Source organism: Taurulus bubalis, assembly GCF_910589615.1.
Source record: "Taurulus bubalis genome assembly, chromosome: 10".
NCBI lineage: Eukaryota > Metazoa > Chordata > Actinopteri > Perciformes > Cottidae > Taurulus > Taurulus bubalis.
Window position 1 is genome coordinate 18547457 of NC_136598.1, and position 24578 is coordinate 18572034.

The following is a 24578-nucleotide window of genomic DNA, read 5'->3' on the forward strand; positions in this document are numbered from 1 at the left end:
TGCAGCCAGGCGGAGCAACACATCCTTCATTTACCGACCAGTCCAGATTGAAGGAGGACAGAGAGGCAATCCGTGAAGGCGAACAGATGTGATCCGGACTACGAGAAGAGAACACGCTGCAGTTAAAGACGGAGAACCTTCGAGACTGCTAATATGTGGCAACCCGCGTCGGAGCGATTGCAGGTAAGGAACTGGCGCGCGCGCGCTTATTGTCGACCGGGCAGCAGTAAATAAACGGTTCACTGAAACCCACAGGCACTGAAACCCTCCGTGCTGTGCGGGGCTCCAGCCTGGAGAGGCTCGCTACGGCTGCTGAGCAGCTACAGATGTTTCGCTTTGGTTGTTGTTAGTCGTCTTTTCGATGCCAGAAACCCGTTTTCGGTTCAAAACAACCATCGTTTGGGTTTTCTCTGCCGACCCCTCTCCTTTTTAAATGCACCTCTTCATGTTACGCAAGCCGGGGGAGGACAGTGCAACAATGTGCAGGTCCGCTGCATTCCTGTGCTTATATATCTACCGCCGAGGTTTCTTAAAATGAACACAAGCATATTCTCGCAGTGTGTAAAGACGTCTTTGTGTGGCCCACGGGTCTGCTTCATGCAACATTGCCTTTACACAAACCCACTGAGAGCCACTGCAGGCCTTCTCCTCCTTGTTGTCACTCCATTCCCTCCTCATGGTGTCACATCAGGATGCTTTAATTTACAGTTTAAATAAATCGCTCCCCCCAAAATAAAGAAGAAGCAGCAGCAGCAGGCCCTCGGTGAATAACCTGCCGCCTGCAACGGAGAAGAAACCCCACACACACACACACACACACACAGTTAATGACACGTAGTTTGATATCCAGGCGCAAGCCGTGCACCGAGCCTGGCTTCACGTCTCCTGCAGACGTAATGCTCTCCAGATGTCGGCCTGCATGCGGATCGCCTGCCAAGTGAACTTGCACAATCCCTTCTTCTGCCCAGGCGTCAAGAAGATGGAATCACGTTTTTATTTAAACCGAGAGTTCCGGTGTTCAGATGTGGGGGTTGAGTCATCCCGTAACCACACACACACACACACACACACACACACACACACACACACACACACACACACACACACACACACACACACACGCACGCGCATATTGCGCACACACACACTGCATACACATATGCATATGACTTTCTGTGTCTGGCTCAACAAGTGTCATTCAGTCCCCACATATCTCACATTTTCCGTGGCTCCTTGCTTAAGTCAATTCGGTCAACAGCACGTGAGTAAGTGAATCATTCCAGTCACTGCTTTGCCAACTACCCCGCACTAAACAGACAAATAGCATAATAGACAGTCACGTGGTTGCAAGGTTGAAAAAGAGAGAAAAATAAGTGAGGTGAACTTGTTATTTTCCCAACTCCAGCATCCACCCATCCATCATTTTGTCCACACATTTGGTGCTGAAACAGAGCGATGTGAACGTACTCGACCCTTCATGTTGCGTGTTAGCGCGACACTGGGTTCTCAACAGCGTATGGCTGTGCAGAACGGGGAACATCACGCAATCTTCTCTGTGTGAATGAACGAATGGGATTTTAACGTCCATTACACCTGAGCACCATGTGGATTCCAGATTCTGAAACCTTTGCATGCATAGAGGAGTATACTCAAGTCTATTCTTTAAGCTCAGAAGACCAGTTTACTCATCATGGTGAGAGCGACTCTGCCTGTGAGTCGGAGTGTCTCTGAAGGGAGCTTTCTGAAGTCAGAGGAAAAAAACATCAGTTTGGCCTTGGAGACTATACAAAAAACAACACAGGAAGCATGCAACTAGGGGGCATGTCGTATGAGAAATGCAGGATCCAACTTTTTTAGAAGGGCAAGGTTTGCTGGGGGAACAATTCAGGTTTGCGTGTTGAAAGAAATCCTACTTTTGATAAGCACCACTTGGCTCACACCAGTTTACCTCCTGGAGGCCAGCTGTCGCTCAAAGTTAATGCACAGTCTTGTATTGTTCTGCTGTTCACTTAAAAATTATGAAACGCTGCTTGGCAATGGTTCATCTCAACGACTTTTGAGATGAATTTGGATCAACAAAGTCTGCCCAGGTTAATTCTGTTTGTCTCGTAAACAGCGGAAACACACATGAATGGCTCCTGGTACACAAGCACTGCTCCTGGATCAGCAAAAGGTTATAGTTCAAAATAACTGTATACGAATGAAAAAAAAAAACTGTCACAGTGAAAAGTGCTTATAGAACGATAGCAATATTTGCCCATTGCCTGCATTGTAACCGTGGCAACCCGGCTGGTACCCGCCACCTCATTTGGGTCAGAAACGGTGGGCTTTTCTCGAGCTGAAGGTGCAGCTGATCTAGAACGTACGAGTGTTTATTATCCTCTGTTTTGTTTTCATTCACGATGGCATTCGTCCATATTATTCTCACTTGTGCTGTCCTCTGTTGCCATAGCAACACCTGATGTCTTGCTGCATTTTTGTCTCACGCTCAGGCAGTGAAGAAGAGGAGGAGGAGGGGAAAGGGGGGCTGAGGAGATGCAGGTCGTGGCTCGTGCAGTTAGGCATCAGCAACGGCAAGCGACCTTTATATTTACAATCAGACGTGTTTTAGAAACCAAAGTCTGTTTGTTACGATGCGGTGTCTCGGTGTTGCATCATGTTTTTTTTTTTCCTCTCCCTCGGTCCGTCTGTCTCTCCGTGTTCACTTCCCCATCCTCCATACCGCTTGCTGACTACATGCCTCCATCAGTTTTTTTGGGGGGGTTCTTCCTCCCCACGCAGAGGCCATGATAGTTCAACAACAGATTGCACAATATGCAGTAGTCTGGGCAAACACGTATACATGCAGGCGGGTTAAGCACACACGCACACACACTCACACACAAAACATGCTTCCTTTTTTAATATCTCGAGAGCGACCAAACGTGTTTTTCGCTCTGTCAGCAGCTCTTCCTTTCGCCATGGTTTCCACAGAGTCACACACTTCATAACGTGTGTGACTCTGACACACAGGGCTGAGCACACAAAAAGAAGTGGACCTGACGGCGCAGTAATCGCTGACTGAGGTCAAACATGGGAATCAGCCGTTGTCTGTGCGTCTTTACTTCCTGCGGCCATCTCCGCCTGCCTCGATTTGCTTCTGTCTCTCTTTGTCCGTCTGAGGTTGCTTCGTGGCCACAGCTATGTTGTTGAGACTGTGGCCTCGGTGGCAAATTGAATCCACGAGCAGGCTGGCACAACATTCCCATGGTTCCTTCGACACTTTTTTGTTTCAACCAGCACTGTTTGCCTCTTGTAAACAAATGGATTTGATATGGGCAGAATGTCATGTTGGGTGGGTGGACGTATGTTGCAGAAGTTAGCTCACATCCTCCAAATAAACACAAATGTGGACTTGAGCGGTTAAGATGCTGATGTATCTCCAACCCCCATTAGGTCATTATGTGTCATTGGTCGGTGCATCTTGTGGGCATACTCTACACTGTTTGAAACCCGACAGAAGCTGAGTAATAGAACATATTTAAATTGTACTTGTTCAGCGGTCTGTTTTAGTCATCAGCAGGTCTTTTTATTGGTGCCCCGGCACGTGTAGACTATTTAGGATGTTGCGGTGGGTTCATTGTTTACGTCAGAGTTGTTGATGTTTTTTACTACCAGACAGAAATTGCCACCCCCAGGGTTGAGGTTTGGGTACTTTAATTCCCGCTTCCTCCTACAGAAGTAACCCACCAATCACAACATCCGATCATCGACCTTCTCCCTCCCACACGCCCGTTCAGACATATTTCCTCTCATAAACTGTCCCAGGATCTGAGGGGGTGGCAGTAAACACATAGAGGGACAGCCCCTACCATGCAGTGAACTTGAGGGGGTGCGTCCCACTTTTGGCTTTAGGTAACTGCCACCACATGCGGAGTGAACCTCCTTGCTCCATAGCAACAAGCAACACTTCAACAAGGTTACAGAAGTGTTTGTGCGTACGAGCCTTTCGTGAGTCCAGACTGACGCGGGTTTTATCCATCTTCAAAGTGAAGACATTGTTTGGAAGGCATGGTTCGGCCTCGCTTTGAGGAGCACATTTATGATCCTTTCCTTCGATGTTAAACTCTAGCCTCCGTGCTGTTTACTCCCTGCCTGTTGCTTTGTAAACAAAATGTCTCGCTCTTTTTTAAAGGGACCATGTGGAGGTTTGGGCCACAAGAAGCACTATTGGATAACGTATATCTGAGCATGTCCCCATTTGTTCAGTGTCTTGGTTTATTGCTGTTCCGACGATCAACAGCGGCAATAACATCCCCCCCAAAAAACGTAGCAATGCGTCAGCAAAAGGCGGTGAACAAGGAAAACGGCTCGGAAGCAAACAGTGTAGGTTCTTTTTTTTTTTTTTTTTAAGGAAGGAAATGCATTCAACATATTTGTTGGAGCTCAAGCATACACACATGAACTGTTTGTAGTGTTTAGCAACACTAAATGCAAACAGAACCTTGACGCCTTAGGTTTTGTCAGCTGTGACAGGAGGAGGGACAAGCAGCTCAAGGCGTGAAGCTTCTTGTTTGTCTCTGTAGGAAGTTTGTGCCACTTGATTGTTGAGCCAAATCGAGAGATCCTGGCTTCAATGCATGCACTAACTGTCATGGCTGGCTTCCTGTAGACCCCCCAGGTTGTGGTGGTACAGGCCCACTTTGAGTCGGGGGTGTGACGCCGGGCTGCTGACAGGGATACAGAATATCCCGTTGACCTTTTTTCTTTTATCGTGGAAATGAACAGTGCAAAGATTGCGAGCGTGTGCCGCGTCTGACTTTTGAAAAAGGAAAAGATGAGACGCTGAGCCGATGAGCTGACGCCTACCAGTGAAGTCCTACTGTCTGTCTGTCGCATCCTGCCAACAGGCAGACAACATCTGGTACGGAGCTCTACTCACTCTTTCATCTCCCAGCTAGCTACATTCTTCCCGCTAATGTTGTTGACAAAGTGTTTGGGTCTTGAGGTCTGTGTTAAGCTCCTCGCCGTATACTACAAGACTCACCACGTTCCTCAGGATGAACCGAGAGCGGTTTGTGTATCAAAGGGGTGTGTTTTCTTTTCTCGATTATCATGCTCTTTAGACACAGATCATCTGTCTATTTAGCTTCTGCTAGTCTCTTAACATTGTTTCCAGCTGTTTCCTACTGTTTTGTCATGGTCCCATCTCTGTAGGCTCTATTTTGCGTGTCTCAGTAGGCGTGGCAGAGGTCTGTTTTTACCCTGTTGTGCAGTGTATTACCGTGAGGGCGATCCGAGAACCTCTTCCCTGTAAGAATGTTTCCTCAGGGGGCCGACAGTTTAACTTACCATCTGTGACCTGCTAAGCTCATCACTGCAGGAGGCCAACTCTTCCAAGCCTGTCTGCTTGATTTTCCCATGGACGTGATTGTTCAAATTACGTCCTGGAATTACATATTTTGAAATGGCATGTGTACTTGTGTTTATGACACTTGTGATTTCCTGCAGTAATCAGGGACATACTTGGGGGAGCAATCATTCAGAATTACCTGGCAGCGCTGGGTCTCTGGGATTTGACCTTGGTCGCAGAAGAAAGAAAAGTGAGGCCTATGTAAAAATAATTGCGGAATACAGTTTATTGGAACTGTTTTTAGGCAGATACATATTATATGAACCGTGAGATCCATAAAATATAAATAACTGAATTGTTGCTTTGGTACTGTACGGCCAAGTTGCTTTTTATTGTGACTGGCGCTACAGTCAAGCTACTAAATATGGAGACCTTTATAATGTTATGACAGTGAATGTCATAACTAGTTTACAAATGAACCAATGGTTTGATTGGGTTTACAGCAAGTCTAAATATGTGAGGAGTGGTAATATAACTTAGAAAATATAAATAGAGTTAGTCGTAATGAAAATCGTGTGGATTTAAAAAGAGCCAGACTGTAGCTTTATCACCCATCATAACAAACAGCAGATAATAAAAATTGGACGCTGATAGTCCGAGAAATCCGAATAATTATTGGATGTATCAAATACGTAAACATTTGCCTTTTTCATTCGTCTTCATTGGATGGAATGCAATGAGAATAATTTCTCTCTGTGATCGTTTGGAAATGGTTCCCCTGGCTTCATCAAAACAGGGCAGACGAGGACATTCTTGACTGTTGCTGTAAAAGGAGGCGAGTGTTGGGTGTCACTTATAAACCTCTGGCAGAGTTGTGACACTTTTAAAGATCCTGCTATTAGAATTATGATATGTGGATTTTGGCAACCCATCACCTGCCTCAGATATTTGCTGAATTAAGCATTTTGTGTGTATTAGTAGTGTGACAGATGTGGATTTTTCGAAATATAGAAGCTTTCGCTAAAATTCAACATTTACATAGTATGTGTGGAGATCAGGCCCCCGGAGTGATTGCTCAAGTGTCGCTCTTTAAAGATTCATAATCCGGAAAGAGGCCCATTATTTAGAGATTTGTGGTTTTCTTGTGATAGCAGTCATTGTTTAGCATTTAGGTCTGAAGTGTGGACGAGATCCTTGTCTTGTAACCGACTCAAAGCCGACTCGGTCCACACTGCGCTCGTGGTGAAGACGGGTCCAAGTTGAAGTCAGAAATAGAATCAATAGCAAGAGAAACTTGATGAGGAGACTGTTGGGACTTGAGAAATAAAAAAAAACATTCAAATGGAGTGAAAATATTATGAATAGAATTCCAGCGTTACTCCACAAGCGGCCCTCCGCTCAGGCCTGTTGCTCCTGGTGGGGGGTGGAGGAGTCGGGAAGCCCCCCACAGCCCGCCCCCTCCGTACCGGGGCCAACCGCAGGAATGTGAGCCGCTGTCAGGAAGCTGTAAAGTGCTGACGCGGAGGTCAGCGAGCGTTTACACACATGTGGCTTTACTTTCACAACTCCATCTTGCTTTTTCTCCCTTTCTCCTTCATCTGCTCCTTGTTTTTTTTTCCTTGCCTTATCTTCCTCTGACCTGACTGCCCCCCCCTCCCTTTTCTTTCTCAACATGAAGGAGGGCGCGTGGGCCTGGGGGTTTCTGCTCCAACAGGTTGCGTTGGAGGGATCTACATTTGGCCTTAAGTGTGTACGCATAATTTGAAAACCTTCATATGATAATAATGGTTATGAGGCAAATGCCAAATGCCAGGTATTTGCAGTCACAGGCACTGACGAGGCAGAATGCAAAGCACCCGGAAAGAAGAACACTCAAAAATGTTTTGAATGAAATCTGTGTAAACATTTTTTACAGAACAATGCAGCAGCGTAGAATATAGTGGCTGAACACCAAACCTATTTCTTGACGTTGATTGATTATGTTCTTCTTCGCTTTGCCAAACCAACCAACCCTGCATATTGATGGTACCCTGTTTTGGCAGGATAGACTGTTTTTGTGGTGAGCATCTGTTAGAAAAATGGACAGGTCCAACATGGAAAACAACTTTTTGAAGTGCCAAGGCGAGACATAAAAAGTGAATAGAAGCATTTGTAAAAGTAGGCCTCATCTGTATTTAACACGACAGTGGCCACTCTATAACATATTCTGAGACTTATAATAGATGACTATGAAGTGGATGATAATAATAAAGGTGAGAAGCAAAGGGAATTACATGCAGGTACAAACAAGAATGTTTCACCATCTTGTTTCAGAGTGTTTGCATGCTAGCATTAATTGAGCAGGAGGCTGACGTCATTCATTTTACAGGCATTTTGTCCAAAGTATTATATCAATTTAAGATTTTACCTGATCGATGCCGCTAGATCATCAAAGTCATTATGGCTGTCGCTCATGGGGAGAGTGGTCGTTCTGAGACCACAAGGTAGCCCGTTCGATCCCTGGTCTCCTCCATAGTTCGCATGTGTCCTTGAGCGAGACACTGACGGCAGCCCACTACCACTTAATTACTAAGGATGGGTTAAATGCAGAGACCAATTTCCGCAAGGGGATTAATAAAGGATAATTTCTTCTTTCTTCTTTCTCACCCTCTGGGGACCATGAATATGGGCACCAGATTTCCTAGCAGTCCATATGACAGTTGTTGAGGTATTTCGGTCTGGACTGACCATGTTGGTATAGCGCGGCTAAAAGGTTTGAGTTAAAGCAGGCAAACTGCGATGAAACAGGCGGGTAACGAAATATCAGATGCAAAGGTTTTTTACTACCCATGCATATGAAAATAGTTTCACTGACCAATTGTTAGTGTTGTACAGTCTTTGATAATTGAGGAGAGCTGCAGACTATGGTCTGTAGACCGCAGGCCAGCAGACGTGCCATATGCCTGCGTTTTTTCCCCCTTTTTAGTTGTGAAAGTCCTGATTTCATTAGCCGCTCATTTTTGTCTTGACTGTTTAGAGAAGCGCTGAAATTCCTCAGGTCCAGATCCACCATGTGGTTCTGCTCGGCTTCAGGAAGCACTGGCCATGGACTGTAGTAGGAGAGCAGGCGGCTCTCCTCTCTTGTTATGACGGAGGTGGCAAGGGCAGAGCTCCCTTCACATTCCACTTTCAGCAGAAAAAAGCAAGAACCCCTCACACACCATCTCACTTTCAATCTTCATCTCCAGTTTTTACCACTGAGATTTGTTCTGTAAATCTGGAATGTTCCTCCCTTGAATTTCATTTTGCACATCAAACACAATCTTTAAACATGATATCCTGATGTCTTTAAACCTTTTGACACTCATGAACGTTTTATAGAGCACCAAGTGGATTTATTTCAACCATCACCTTTACTTATATGAACGTTGTATATTTCTGGACTCAAAGTTAGTGGCGAAAACCCTAAAATACCGATGTTGTTTTTGCCAGGTCTCCAGCAGTGTTGACAAGGAAACTACAAATGTTAACCTGTGAGCTTATAGTTACTGGTTGGACGTTTGGCTAAAGCACAGTATGTGTCTCTCTTTTCTCCATCAGCACTTTCAGACCATGCTGAAGACCAAGCTAAATGTGCTGACGCTGAGGAAGGAGCCGCTGCCCACGGTGATCTTTCACGAGCCTGAGGCCATCGAGCTCTGCTCCACCACGCCGCTCACAAAGGGCAGGCCCCATGCTGGATACAAGGTAGGGTCACATGAAGCTGATAATCCCCAAATCCTGCCCTGTTCCTGAACAGTAAATCCATAATAGCATTGTTAGACCCATAATCCGACTGTTTTTCCTTTTTCTTTTTGGACACACACGTTTAATTCATCAACACACCAGAGTGAAGTTTGTGTGTATGAATCACATCCTTTTATTAATTAATATGTGTGTGTGTGTTGTGTGGGCACATGCATATGAGTGCGTGCCATGTGCTCTGGCATTGGCACCTTTTTGTTTTCCTCCCCTTCCTGGCTCTGCAAAGTGTCAGAAAAATAGTTTGATCCAATGAGCAGTTTGACTCGTAGCCCGTTCTCTTTTCTCCGTCCTCGAAAACAGATTAACAAACAGGGCCGCAGATTAAAAAAACAGCCACGCTCTCTTATTACACACGCCGCTTAGGCCACAGCATTGTAAGTATATCAAAGGGACTTGAGATGACCGTGGGCCCACGTGAGACGACTTCAAGTGACTGTGTGGCTTTTGTTTGGAAGGTTAAATGTTGGTTTTGGTCACTTGCGCTGCACCAACAACTAGCATGTCGGAAAAGGAGTGGAAGCTTTTCAACTACACATTGTACATCTGGCTGTTGCCTCAAAGGGGGACTTACGTATCTGCTCATTTTCAGGTTCATACTTTTTTCTTCTTCTACTTGAACCAGTTTACAAGATTCAATGTTCAAAAAAGCTGTATTCACCCACTGTCTGCAGTGCTTCGTTTTAGCACCTGTCGCTTTAAGCCCCTCCCCTCCTGAAAAGCCCGTTCTGCTCTGATCATAAACGGTTTATTGCTAAGTAAGTTTGCACATACAAGGGAATTGGCTTGGTGATTGGTGCGTAACAATAAACAGTGCAATAAAGACATAATACAGAAATAGAAATATGAACATTTTAAATAGAATAAACAAACAAATTAAGAGTTTGTTAAAATAAGTCTATTATTAAAGTGTCAAGTGTATATTTAAGATTGGCTTGCGAGTAAAATATGCAGCACAGAGGTAGTTCTAAAGCTGTGGGAGGAGATACTTGGATGGGAGGAGCCAGTATATCCTAATGATCCTGAATCAGACACAGGAAGGGGAGACCAATCGGAATAGCTTGTTGAATCGCATGTTAGGCAGCACACAAAAAAACACTGGATGGTCCCTTTTCACAGTTTGTCGGTTGTTAGGCAGTACTTATACATTCGTGGACAATCACTGAAAGATAAGTTGAGTCTACTGTAGAAACAACAACATATCAAACTCCAGGAAGAGGACCAGCTCCGTATATAAATATAAACGGTTCATTATAAGCTAACAAAAACACAACGATTCTTAGTTTCAGGTGATTATACGCGAAAGAAAAACACATTTGTTAATATTATATTCCATTTCTGCCAATAAATCCTCCTAAATGAAACACACTGTACCTTTTTTAATTTAAAGCAATTCCCTCTTGGAATGATTGCAAAGGACCCAATGCATTTTGTTGGTAATTGTCTGAGTTTGTTTGTTCTCTGTACACAAGAGCTAACTCACACAGACACACTGTCATGTAAAAGCAATCACTATGAAACTTAAAAATGCAGTTAAGAGGCCAAAAGGGCTGAGTCCTCATCTTCTTCCCAAAAGCTGTTCCCAAAAGTTGAATGTGAACATGAAGTGACAGTCAGTGAGAGAACCTTACTGGACGAACGGAGAAGTTTAGTCTGCTGGGAAAGAGAAATAAATGTACCTGTAGTGGGGGGGGGGGGGGCATTGTACTAGTTACTAAATCTTGATATGATTTATAAAATGGGAACTAATGCTGTGATATTTCAAAATGAAACTCTAATCCAATGAATTAAAATGAGGATACGTCAGGACGCCGATCGTACTGCTGACAGATGACAGCTTTGTTTCAAATGAACAAAACATCCCTCATGATGTGACATTGTTAAACCGATGCATCGTTTACTACAAAGCTTTGCACCTGCTTTCTTCCGTCATCCCCTGAGTCTCTTAAAGACAGCTGTTATCCTGCCCGCCATTGTTAAAGTATAAGTGTATTTTCACTGCATCTCCGACCATGCAAACATCTTTCTCATCTGGATATGGTGTCCTCTCTGTCGAAATGAATCGCTCAATCCCAGCAGCCACTCAATGCCGGCTCCTCTTCTGTACTCGCCGCTCTTTCCAGCATTTCCGAGAACGTTGCCATGGATACCACTACAGCTATTCAGCAGAATACCAGGAACAAAAAAAAAATCCATTTCCCTCATCTGTCCTTATATGCAAGTCTGTCTGCCTCGCTGCCTGCATCTGTTGGCTTGTGTAACTTCCTGTCTGAGTCACTACCTGCCTGTCTGCATATCTATCTGCCCACCTGTTTCTGCCCCTCTACTGTTAGACCTCAGAGAGACATCACTTTCTCTTCAAGCAAGCAAGCAAACATTATTTAGATAGCACGCTTCTTTCGAGGTGGAAGCACAATATGCTGCACAATGCGTGAGCAAACACTGTATTGGTAGTGTGAAGATAAAACATAGCTAAACCCAATTTTGGTCTTTTTGCTTATATGCTAGAATACAATATGCTACCACTTCTTGTGCTCATGCAATGTTTTATAATCCCCTCGCTTTAATTTCTCCCTCCTCTGCTTCACTCGGTCTCTTCCAGCCCCCAGTCGTGATCCCCGTTTACAGGCAGGCAGGAAGGCTGGCTGTCCCTCTGCCAAAGCTAACAGCTAGCATGATGAAAGGCCACCTCTCATTGCACTGCCTGGCCTGCTGCTGTCAGAGCAGTCCACTTCACATCCATTGAGAAAAAAAGGCTTCAATGCACTTCACAGCCGTGCCAGCTCCAAAGTCATACTTAATGACAAATGGTGAAATTACTTTGGCGTCTACTCCAAATACAACTCGCCGCCTGACGCGTCATTTTAGTTTTAGTTTTGTTTGGATTTAGTCTCTACTTTCCAAGAGTAAAAAAGACACTAAGATACTTAAGAAGTATATAATCCCCTTAGGTTTATACTTTCACTGGTCACATGTCTCTGACGAAGGAATACGTTGACTTCGTCTCTGCTCTTGTCACGTCAGACTCGTGCACCCCGCTGAGACAACTTACATTTTCATATAAGTGTGTGTTTTTACATGCTATGCCTCCCTTGCATGTAGATGAGCACACAAGTGTCTGATGCACGTCCACCTCACATTTTGTAGCAGCCCAGTTTGATACTGCTCTAAGGCTAGAGCCAGCAGTCTGTTCGCTTAATGTAAAGCTAGCGTTGGTATTATTTCTTCTATATTTGTTGAAATTCTAATAACATCCCGACGCCAACCATAAATCAAATGCTGCGACCAAAAACAAAAGAAAAACATCTGGTATCTGTGGTACACTGTATTTAGTCATTTCCTTTAGGCGTACCTGCCTCCCTCTCTGCCTGTGTAAATCCTGCACTCACCAGATTCTTTCACAAGTAGCTAGCCTGGCAGCTATGGGTACTAACAACAGCCATTTTCATATTTTACATTCATTATGATCATTTTGGGGGTTTGACTTTGGAGAGAGGCCCAAGGCAAAAGGCTGACTTGGCAAATTTCTTGCTGTTTTTGCAACTTTTGGTCTCGAGTCTTTAATTGGAAAATATTTGGCAACACTTGGCTGGTTTTTCAGTTGGATTATTTTTTTAATCTACTTTTAAAATCATACTCTGGCTAGTTTTTAACTTGAAGGTATAGGGAGCTCTACATTGTGGCTTTGTAGCTTAATCTCTGTTCATTTTGCTATCAGCCCTTAGAAATGTGATCAGTTGCTCTCAATTGCTCCTATATTTCATTATATTAGTTTTTTTCTCTTTGGATCACACCGAGAAAAGAAAAAGAGGCAGAAAAGTGAAAAGAACAGCACTTTGCACCTTGGATTTGCCATTAAGATGTGATAGTCAGTGATTAGGCTAATGAGTGTTGACAGAACATTACTAAAGTGCCTCTGTCACAGGAGTAAAAGTATAAGTGTAAAAAAGTAAAATGATAGTAATGGCTACAACAGAGCTTAGTTAACGTTGTCAGTCACACCTTTGCTTTTATGGCAAGACCAAATGTCTGCTGTGAAAAAGACAGTCAGCACTGCGTCTCCTACTTCGCAATTAAACCAAACCAGTGATAGTGTGTGACTCTCCCACACTGACGTCACTTACACTACCATGTCTTTATGTAGTCGTTCAGGCAGAGAGGCTTCTTGTCTCTCTGTACTTGGTATTCAGATGTCAGGGAGTGAGCTGGACGTACCGTCTGCTCCAGTGAACAGAGAACAGAACGCACAGTGATGACATTTAGATGATAAGCAGCCAGAGTGAGATGACCGGTGCTCCCAGTTCTCTGAGGAATGCGTGTATGTCTGGGTTTTTGCCTAATGGAGCCTTTGTATCAGTGATTTCCCCTTTTTATATGTGTGTGTGCGTGTGTCTTTAGATTTAGACAGGACAGAATGGTGGACATGCTTTGTCATCTTTGATAATGAACAAACATTCCCTGATTATTCTCTGCTAAACAAGGAACTCTCTACACCTCACAGTGTGTTTCAAGACCTCTGGAGTAGGCCTTCTACGGCCTACGGTACGTAACGTTGTCTCAAGCCTTTGGTGGCTACAGATAGAGGTTTGCAGAGTCTGATAAATGGCCTCACGTGACGTCACTTGAGTCAGCCTCAGTTGGGTCTGAAGACTTAAAATAAATGTGCTCGACATGAGAGAACATGATAGTCAAAGAAATTATAGGAATGTGCACTTCTTTCCGTAATTTTTGTGTACAGTAAGTACAAATCGAAGTAGCAAAATGTGTGTTTGTGTTCAAACGCAGGCCGGGTTCAGGTTCAGGTTAACGAGTGCGTCTCCTCTGTTGGGTTTGTTACTCGTCAGTGGAGGAGCCGGACTGGGCAGCAGTTCAGTGAGACAAGATTCTGTCTCAAGGTTATAGCCTTCAACGCCTTCGCTGTTATCTCCACGGTGGGAGTCGGCAATTTCAAACATTTCCAAAGTAACTTCTACAGGGCTCCGGAGCACAAGCGTTTTCTTATGCGTTAGAGTTAGAACCTTCCAGTGCCACTAAAATGTTCTGTGTTTACACTGGTGTGACCAGAATCACGATGGCCTGATAAACACATGACGTGTCTCTGCTATGAGTCTGTATGTGTGCTCGGCCTCCTACAACATCTTTGCAGTGTTGCACAAAACTTTCTCTGTGTTCACTAGATGAACCACCACATGCTCTGTAGGTTGATCCCGATGGGCAGTTGCAGTATTTGTATTTGCGTTGACCAAAAAAAAAAGGTCTTTGATACACTTTTTTTTTTTGCGTTTGCATTGCAAATTTGTGTGCCATATTTTGTCGCCAGGAATAGAAAACGTAACTCCACCAGTGTCACGAGAGTGGAAAGTGAATGTTTAAGCTGAGAATAATTATTGCCATCGTTGGAGTATGAAGAATCTAACCATATGTATGGAAGGGGCTGGGAATGTGAAAGCTTCTTTCATATACACTGAGGTGCTCTTGTCTTGACTTACAGTGAAACACTCAGTCTCTGTTTTGTAGACACACACACGCACACGCACACAGCATCGTCATCTCACAGCACTTTAAAAAAGAGAAAAAACCCTCATCCATCTTTGCATGCCGTGGCAAGCGGAGCCAGCTGCACTGTGCTGATTCAATACGTTGAGAGGAATGTTAACAACCTCTTCAGGAATGCCGCATTCCCAAGCAGTGCATTCCCAGTTATGCTGGGGGATCCAGACGCAGGGGCCTCCTGAGGGAGAACACCAGGATAACCTCCACCTCTGACAGTGGAACGCTTGTGCTTCGTCTGTAGAACACGCTGGATCACTCAGCAACTGTCTCTATCAGTCTTTTTCAGTACTATACATTTATTGATATTTTTGATGTTCCAATCACGTTTCATTCTTTTTTGTATACAAATCAATAATATTATTTTACCTAATATATAGAGAGGAACGTGTTCTTATTTTATTCCTGTACACTACGAATAAAGCTACAGCCAGGAGACATGATGGCTAGCAAGTTGGACTGTAGCTGGACTGTAAAATCAGTAACTTCTTGGAGCGTCCGCAGTTAAATATAACGCCCCCCCCCTCATTACCAAAAATGGATTAAACCAACCTAGATATAACTTGTTAATTAGTGAGATGTATCAGTGCTGGTCGGTAGGTTTCCTTTGGCCATAGCCAGGCTAGCTGTTTCCCCTGTTTCCAGTCTTTGTGCTGACCCAAGCTAACCCAAGCTAACCCAAGCTAAGGCTGTAGCTTCAAATGTATTGTATCAATCCTATTATCTTAACTCTCGGCAAGAATGTGAGTGAGCATAGATGTTGAACAATTCCTTTAAAAAAAAAAGCTTCTAAGTCTTATGACTGCATGCATATGCTCAACTGTTGATCAGCTTAAATCTGGCATAGGCCACTGAGTTACGAGCTTCCTTTCGCACGCTGATAATACCAGGTATTTCTTTTACCTCTGGCAAACAACACAAGATCACCACTGCCAGATACAAGTCCAATATGTTTCCAAATAGTCAGACATTTAGTCATGAACAAAAACAACCGTATTTTCACACTGACATCTCTTCTCGTGCCATTTGGAAAAAGAACAGAAACTTTTACTGTTCGGAACAAACTGCGTCCATAAAGGGGGCAAATAGGAAAACAGACACAGATTGAGAGATAGACTGTTTGTTTTGTCTGCACCACCAGCGTGTCCTTGGACCGGCGTCTGGGAAAGTGCCTAATGCTGAAACAAGGAGTTCCAGAAGTGTAGCTGACTGCTTTGTACCTCCACATCACAGTCTGTTCCCAGATCAGATCCAACAGGACCCAACTGCTCTCCTCAACAAGTGCCTCCTTGTTCGGCTCTCCGTCCCTCTTCCTGTCATCTCAGCCCCTTTCTTCTTCTTCTTTCTCCATGTTCCCAAAGCCTCTCCGTTGGGACAGGTATCTCCTCACAGATTCCTCTCTCTTCCTCCTCCTCCTCTTTTCCTCCCCTCTGGCCCTTTCTCTGCTGATAGCCGAACCAGCTGTGGCTCCAGCAGCACAGCTGCCCAAGCTCTGCACCTCTCATACACACATGCATGCCTTTGTGGTTACACACAAATACAGTCTTAAACGACACAGACAGACACATAGTGTGTGTGTGTGTGTGTGTGTGTGTGTGTGTGTGTGTGTGTGTGTGTGTGTGTGTGTGTGTGTGTGTGTGTGTGTGGACCAGGATGTTCCTGTCTCTCTTCCCACAGGCTCGCTTGCTGCGCTGCGGATGTTTTCTCTGTCTCCCTCTGTGTATCCCTCACTTTCTTCTGTCCTCTTTTGCATCCAATTGCTTTCCATCGGCCTTGCTCTCGATCTGTTTACAACAATAACTTTCTCTCTCCGTCTCTCCCTCCCTGCATGTATGTCTGCTTCTCTTTTGTCGTGCAATCGTTGTGGGTTTTTCAGGCATTGTTGGGTTTGTGACTCATCAAAAAAAAATGTAAACGTTAAAATCTCTTTGCCTTGTTTATCGTGAAACACAGAGAGCATTGTTGCTGGCATGCGCTTAAAGGCGGTGGTGGCATATGGACTGTGTTGGCATGGATGTCCGACAGTATAGTTTATGGTTTTAATGAGCAGCAGTCGCAGACTCCTTTGCAATGCAGAGACAACTTAATCATCCAGCATGGATACTGAACGTATTTGCACAACCTCCCTGATGATTTCCATACATGTCTCTAATGCAGATGGACTGAGACCTTGGGAACGAGAGCAATCACTCACAACCTTTTTTTTGCTTGTCTTCCAGTAAAATCGAGCAATATCGACTTGTAAACCCAAAGAACAGGTTATTATGAACAGAGCGGTGTTTGTCTTTGTCAGATTGTTCATCATAAGGATTTTAAGAGGGTAGATGCAAGGTGTGGTGACATAAGTAACAGCACTAGTGAGTTAGTCTGCTGGCATCTTTACTGTTGGCTGTGAACTATTATTACAATGTTAACTTATATAGACTTTTTATTTATTTCAGTGGATGTATGTCACTACGCTACTATTTAGCCGTTTCCTCTATAAAGGAATCTACAAAACTGCAAATATTTTTTTTTTTTTACTTTATTATGTACAGGTTATGCAAGATAAATCAAGTTATTTCGAGATCTTAAGAGATGCTGGTAGGTGGGTTTGTGAACAGAGCCAGGTTAGCTGTTTCCCATTGTTTTCAGTCTTTGTGCGAAAGTAATTTAGCCAGCTGCTGCCAGTAGCTTCATAAGTACAGCCTGCAGACATTTGAGTGGCTTCAATCTCCTCATCTAACTCTCCGACCGCAAGGAAGCAAATACGCGTGTTTCCCAACATTGTTTCTTTCAACTTCTTCCAGGACACAAAGACAAGTTAGCAAGGCGACCAAGAACTAGTCTATCAATGACTTTAGCTCGCAGGTCAGAGAGTTTTTAATATAATAGAGAGAGAGAATAGAATAGGAATATCTTACATAAACATAGTCGGTAATGGCGGCCACATGTCTCACCACACATGCAAATGTTTAAGCACGCTCCTCCCCTCTCTGTCTCACTTTTACAAACACTTGGACTCCATCTCTTTTGTTTTTGCCCATGTCCTACAAAGCAGGTACACGTCCACATAGTTTCTTGTCTGCAGCAGCCATCCAGTGGGTAGTTTAAGTTTCAACTTCCCTGCCATCTCTCTGTGTTCCTGTCAATATTTGCTCCATTTCACTTGGTAGCATTCCTTCCTTGCAGCCCCCTCAAGGCCGCCGTTCCTGGAACTGATCTTTACTTCTGTCTCCGTATTGCTTCATATGGAATCAATATTTTTCCGTTCGGCGTGGTAAAAATGTTCACAGTTATCTGAGGGGATGTGAGGATAAAGTCGAGGTGATGGGGAGAGGGGAGAAAACAGATGCCGGGAGTGAAACTGGTGAAAGAGACGGAGAGAGTTGAAGAAAGATAAGACAACAGAAATTCAGAGATGGGGGAGAAAGAAGAGAAACACATGGAGAGTTGAAACAAAGGGGCCGACTCTGTAGATCTCTGGAATGATTTAAGCCGCCTGCCTGACTCGCCAGCACTGCGACGACTGGTGAGCAGGCCGCCAGAGCGGAGAACAATAGATGTGTTCTGGTCTGGGACGTTTGGACTGATGTATCGGTTTTAGTCCGAGTTCGAGCGGTTTGCTTCACACGCTGCACAAACACTGACTCATGCAGGCGTCTGTGTAGTTTGGCTGGAAGAGCCGGACCGCAGCTCGCTTCTGCGCCTCCGTTCGTCCGACCTGAATCACGACACCTCCTCCGCCTGGAGAATTTAAGATGATTTCATCTCTTCATTGTTGCGTTCAAAACCTGTGATTTGTACCTTTTTTGGAAACCAAAAGCCCCCCACTAACCCTGCTTTTGAGGTATTTAATTCAGGTATTCAGCTGCAGTCAGAAGCTCGATCAACATGCGGGCTTTCTGTTTTGATATGATTTTCCACATACCTCGCTGGCGTCTTTCTGGAAAATCTTGCAGAATGTTTGCAGACAAACCAAAACAAGATATAGACAATGTATCGTACAGCTCCGGCAGTAATGGGGTTTGTTCAGTGTTATTCTATCTGAGGCTTCGGTTTGAAGTCTCAACATTTCTTTTTTCAAAAGAAAGGATATATTTTTTTTTTCAACTAAGTATCAAAGCAACTTCTCCATTTGAAGTCAGATTTCGTAATACATGTCAAGTCTGTTTGGCCATATCCCTGCTGTTGTCTGCCAGATTGTCTGCCTTTTTATACTGTTTTCAAGTTTTGAGGTAGTTTCCATGTGCTTCTCCCTGCCAATCCAAAATATCCCTACTTCACAAAATTGGCAAGTATTTACTGTCATGAAAGTAAAAAAGAATAGTAAATAAACAAATGTCTATCTGCCCTGCACACACTGCAGAAGTAGAACATCTCATTTGTTCTGTAGTTTACCATTTCAGAACTCTCAGTGCTACTTGCCCTCCGCCTGTGCATTACATTGTTCCTGTTCCCCCTGACTGGAAATACATAGTTTTCTTTGATATTGCATCATACAGCTTTGATTTATTACCCCAAAGCTCGAAGAAGACGACGACCGTCCAGCCGATCACTGTCACTTACTCAGCCTCTTCCTGACAGCGTCCATGTTTTGTGATCCATTAACTCCCTGACAGCCTCAACAATATTTTCCCAAAAGGGTCCCTTAGGTTTTTTTTTCACGACAATATAGTAATCTCTTATGATGTTAGTGGAGGCCAATTCAGTGTGACAGATTTTCTTTGGCATTAGATGGCAACAGGAAGACTTGTGTGTATTACTACGGTTTACTCGACGTCTATTGGGTCTAACTGACTGAAGGATGTCATGGGGGAAGTAATATTGTATTAAGGACAACATCACTGCTGCTTCAGCTTTCCTGCATGGGTCCCACTCGTCTATTGTTTGTGTATTCCCACGAAGGAAAGCAACACCTCAACAGAAAACATCCATGCGAGGTGCTGGGTCGGCGGATCTTGTCTCTTATCGTCCCTCGGGATATCAATGTGTGTATTTCAATGGTACCCGTCTAGTTTTACAGCACTATTCACTGCGGTCTCATATTGAGTGTCTTGTTGGGTCCAGGGAGCATAATGATCCAGTTTATGTCCATTATGTCAGCACTGGTATTTCTGCCTCCGGTCATGGTGGTTCTGCCCAACGGCCAAACAGTTTCAGTGTTTCACATGGATTGGATTAACGGTATGTTTTGCTGCTTTCAGCAAAACATATTCTTAATGACACAACAAACATGAGTCACAGCTGTCATTTGTGCCAAATATAATTTACACGTAAAAACCATAAATAGATTTGAACATATATTTCTGGAGTGATGGCAATATGCTGGTGCTTATTTGGCATTGAAGTTGAACCTGTCCACATGTTTTGTCTATCCGTCGGCATCAATCGGCACCCAAACCAAATAAACTCCACATTTAGTTTCACATTTAGTGCGTCTGTGTGTTCAAACATTCAGCTTTCCTTTTAGAGATGCTATGTTCTCCTACAGACCGCAGTTTATTACCAGGTGTAAATAGACTCAGTGTCTTCGCCCTGAAGGAAATAATGTCCGTACTGTTGAAATTGCTCATTCAAAAACTGCAAACCAAAGAAAGTCTGCCAAGTCCAGAGTTTTTAGTGGTGTATCTTTTTTTTTTCTTTTATGAAAAGCCTTCTAAGCATTTTTTTTTCAATTTCAATCTGTCCCTCATCTTTCTGCTCAGGCAATGTAACAATTTCCTCCTCAGCTGCATGTTTGCTTTGAGGAAACAAACTCTAAATGTTTGCTCAGTCTGGTGTCCTCCCCACTCTCTCCTCGCTTATCTTTACACACACACACACACACACACACACACACACACACACACACACACACACACCTGTTTTATACCAGTTTTATTTCATTGTCCTTTTTGTCTGGAATGTTGACACTTACAAAATTCAGCCCAACAGTTAAAATTGTCCAAATGTGCCAAATCTGGGCAGTGTGTTTAGGTCTTCATTTGAAGACGTGCATTTTCGCTTTTGGACTCAACCAAAACCACCATCTTCCTCCTTTTCATTCATTCTTGACCTCTCTACTATGTTAGTCTCTTCTTCATTTTTACTTTCCTTAATATTTCCTTTGGATGATCAGATACAGCTTTTTTGCTTTCTGTGTTCATGGTACAGTTACAACTGTAGTGTGTACGCAGTCACTAATGATTGGTTTCGGGGGAAAAAACTAATATTTCAATTGGAGAAAAGAAAGCAACATCAGACTGAATTCAGTTTAGATATCAAGCTGCTGCAACTCTTTATCTTGGCTCTTTTTCCCAAGTTGTGAACATAGTTTATTTAACCTGGTACATAAACTAGATCACTTCCTAATTGTCTCACACCAAAGACAGTAGAGCAGACATGTATAGATTGTGAGAAAACATTAACCACCTTTTTTGTGTTTTTGACCTGCTCCCAGCTGCTGTAAGAGAATGAAGCCTGGCAACGCAGTCAGCCGGCATTCAACTAGGAAGCAAGCAATCAGTAGAAGCGATCGCAGTTTAAACAAGTAACTCAATATCAAAATAGAAGAGGCAGAAAAAAGAAGTGCACAATGACTCTTTATTGCTGTTTGACACACAAACTGTGGATGGTTGATTTATCTTGGCGTAGTCTTTGGATTTGTTGGCTTGCTGAGTGACTGACCGCCTTTTGGCTGCGAGACGGTGTCGGTGTGGTCGACTAGCAAACCGCCCTGCCTCCAGGCTGCTCCTGCAGACCTGTGGTCCTCGGCTAAATGATGGATCGGGTGCAAAGGCTATGTGTCCCACCCCTGCGGTCACCACTAATGAAAACAAGGCCTGAGGAGGCAGCTGCTTTCACCTCCTGGATCTCTTACTGTTGCCGATAGGAAGCTAGGAATATATATATATATATATATATATATATATATATATATATATATATATATATATATATATATATATATATATATATATACATATACATACATACATACATACATACATACATATGGAGCAGTTACTACACATGCTACTTTAGAGTAGATTCACTTCCTAATATGTCTTATGACTGTCACAGGAAATAGTTAATATTATACGGCTACCTCTGACACTACCATCTCTGATGTTGGCATTATATTGTTGCTAGGCTAACCATGTATTTTCTCCAGCAACATACATAACACAATACCTAGCAATGTATATCTTATCCTCTCATCCAACTTTTGGAAAGAAGGTAAATTGTCAAAACTTATTATCAAAATACATTTACTTTTTTTGTTTGTTTTCTATTTCTCATTAGCTTCCTCTGTCTCTACCCCTCTATTTCTCTATCACTTTCATTTCCTGTTTTTAAAAAAATGTTTTTTTTCATGCATGTGTTCGTTGGTAATTAAGGTTTTTTGTGTGTGAGGATGACTTTACAAAATACGTTGGCAAGGCACTACATTTTACTTCAATTACAGGGCATCCTTTCCAAAGGTATTGGTGCCTGCGTCAGTTTTTTGTTGCAGCTTGATGGTAAATGTTACACCTGCCCTACATAAGACTTAACTGCCTGTCCAGCCAAGAGACTGGTCTGAGTGACTGGCTGACTGTTCTCCATGCTTACCCTGAAAGATCCCATTCAGTGAAAATCATAGCAGTAAACGAGGGCAGGTAGACTTAACGCTTGCAGACTAAACAAAACTGAAAGGAGAGTTCGTAGTCTGATCACGTGTTGGTTAAAACGGGACCAGAGCGACTGCTTTGTATACTTTTCTGCTGCTTTATGTCCGTCTGGCATTGGTATCTGTTTATCTGCTCGGTTGACCGTTGCTGTTGTCGAATAATAAATCGAACTCAAAAAGACTTGAAGGTAATAGTGAACATTTCTGAAGGGAATAGTGTTCTCGAAAACTTCTGACTGGCTTGACATTGACATGTTTGCATTGAGACGGGAAGGAAGCAGGTCACATCTTTTATAATTGATCCAGACTGCTATATGATACACATCTCTCCTTTTAGTATTCACACTTATCATGTCAGCCGGCTGTAATGAACTCATGAGAGAGAGGAATATTCCCCTGCCACAGTATAAACACAGACGAGAGTAAAAACTCTCTAAGTGTTTGACTCGTAGCAGGCTCCTCCTCTGTGTATTTTTATAGAGCTATGAAGAACACCATGTAGAGAACGTGCACAAGTCAGCCACTATTGCTGGTGAGCTCTTGAATTGGCCCCGTTCCCATTGAAAAGTCCAGCTTTGTTCACTTCTTAAATCTCTCCTCCTCTCCCTCTCTGTCTCCTCAGTCTATCGCTCTTCTGGTATGCAGTGTCATTACTATTGTATTCTATGGCCCTTGTTGCAGCTACAGCATTTTTTCTTCTCTCTCTTTGGGAAATAGAAAACCAACATCCCTCTCCATGTCAGCACAGTTACCACAGAAAGGGCTGAAATCAGAAAAGGCTGCTATTATTATTACAGAGAGACTTCATACAACCCAGTTTTTTTTAGGTTGATCAACCTAAATATGTATATGAATAGAGGAATAATTACTGTATGAGGTGAAATGGGTCCACTCTTGATAAAGATCTGTTTAGTAGTGATCTGGACTATTCTGGACCCTGATAACAGCTGTCCCATTGCATGGCAGTGGCGTCCGCTGAAGCTGAACATGCAGACATCGATTCTTTGGGGAACTGTTAAGGTCGATGGGTGAATGCTCCTTTCTATAGATACTAATATATGAGGCCAGGTCACCCCTATTCTTTCACCTGAATGTCCATTTTAATTGTAGTGTTGCTCAGGGGACTGTTCTTGGCCCACGTTATTTGTGTGCCCTACAGATCCTCATAGTACTCGGCTGGTGAGGGAAGGTGACCGGGCTTTTGTAATTTAAGTCCCCAGACTTTGTAATACTGTGCTCATTGAGATTAGACAGGCTACATCTGTAACATCTTTCAAACTGTTTCTTAAAACATTAGTTTTTCCCAATACTTATTAAGAGTGTATTATTGTCCCTGTGTCTTTTTCTTGTAACTTTGTCAAGAAAAGTGCTTTATAAATAGTCCTAATAATAGGACTCTTTTCAGTATGACAGGGAGGAGTATAATTTCTATAATTCTAAGGTAGTAGCTAAAAGACAAGTCTAATAGTATCTGTGTGTGTCTTCCTACAGGTGGCCTACCTTGGAAAAGTGACGATCTCCGGGACCCAGTTTCTGTCGGGCTGCACAGAATCGGCGGTGGTGGGTCTGGTGGAGGGTCGTGCCCTCGCCCAGCAGCAGGGCATCTACCCCGAAAGCAACTCCCTGCTGGAGATCCGTCCCTTCCAGGTGCGTCTTCACCACCTGGATGAGCACGGCGAGGCCTCTGTAACCATGGACACCTACCAGGTGGCACGGATCGCTTACTGCACAGCCGACCACAGCGTCAGACCCAACGTATTCGCCTGGATCTACCGGGAGATCAACGACGACCTGACCTTCCAGATGGACTGCCACGCCGTCGAGTGCGAGAGCAAGCTTGAGGCCAAGAAGCTGGCGCACTCGATGATGGAGGCTTTCCGCAAGACTTTCCACAGCATGCGCAGCGACGGCCGCATCCACAAGAGTGGCTCGTCAGACGACTTTGCTGATGACTCGTCCACCCCTGAAGACTCGACCCCAGAAGACGGTTGAACTGGAACTCGCCTAAACTCCCGATGCCCATCCTAACAGAGCGAGGGGTCACTGGAAGGATGGACAGACTACCTGCTCTCTCTCTCTCTGTCTCTCTCTCTGTCTCTCTCTCTCTCTCTCTCTCTCTCTCTCATTCTCCCCCTACTACCCTTTCTGTTGCCAATTTGGAACAAAATAAACTGACCCTGTGAACCAACACGTCCAGTATAATGAAGTAGCTTTTGAATACTGTAAAGGGAAGGTGTGTGAAAAAAGGAGTTACAAAAGACCGACATTTACATCCAGGGATAT

The 24578-nt window shown here is 43.7% G+C and overlaps 1 protein-coding gene across 1 annotated transcript; it reads left to right on the forward strand.

Annotated features, from left to right (window-relative positions):
* Positions 1-153: 153 nt before the first annotated feature.
* pid1 (phosphotyrosine interaction domain containing 1) lies at positions 154-24287 on the forward strand (the record flags this gene model as incomplete). Its single annotated transcript, XM_079224787.1, has 3 exons — positions 154-183; positions 8912-9058; positions 23787-24287. The coding sequence occupies 3 exons, from the start codon at positions 154-156 to the stop codon at positions 24285-24287; spliced, it is 678 nt and encodes a 225-aa protein (XP_079080913.1).
* Positions 24288-24578: the final 291 nt, after the last annotated feature.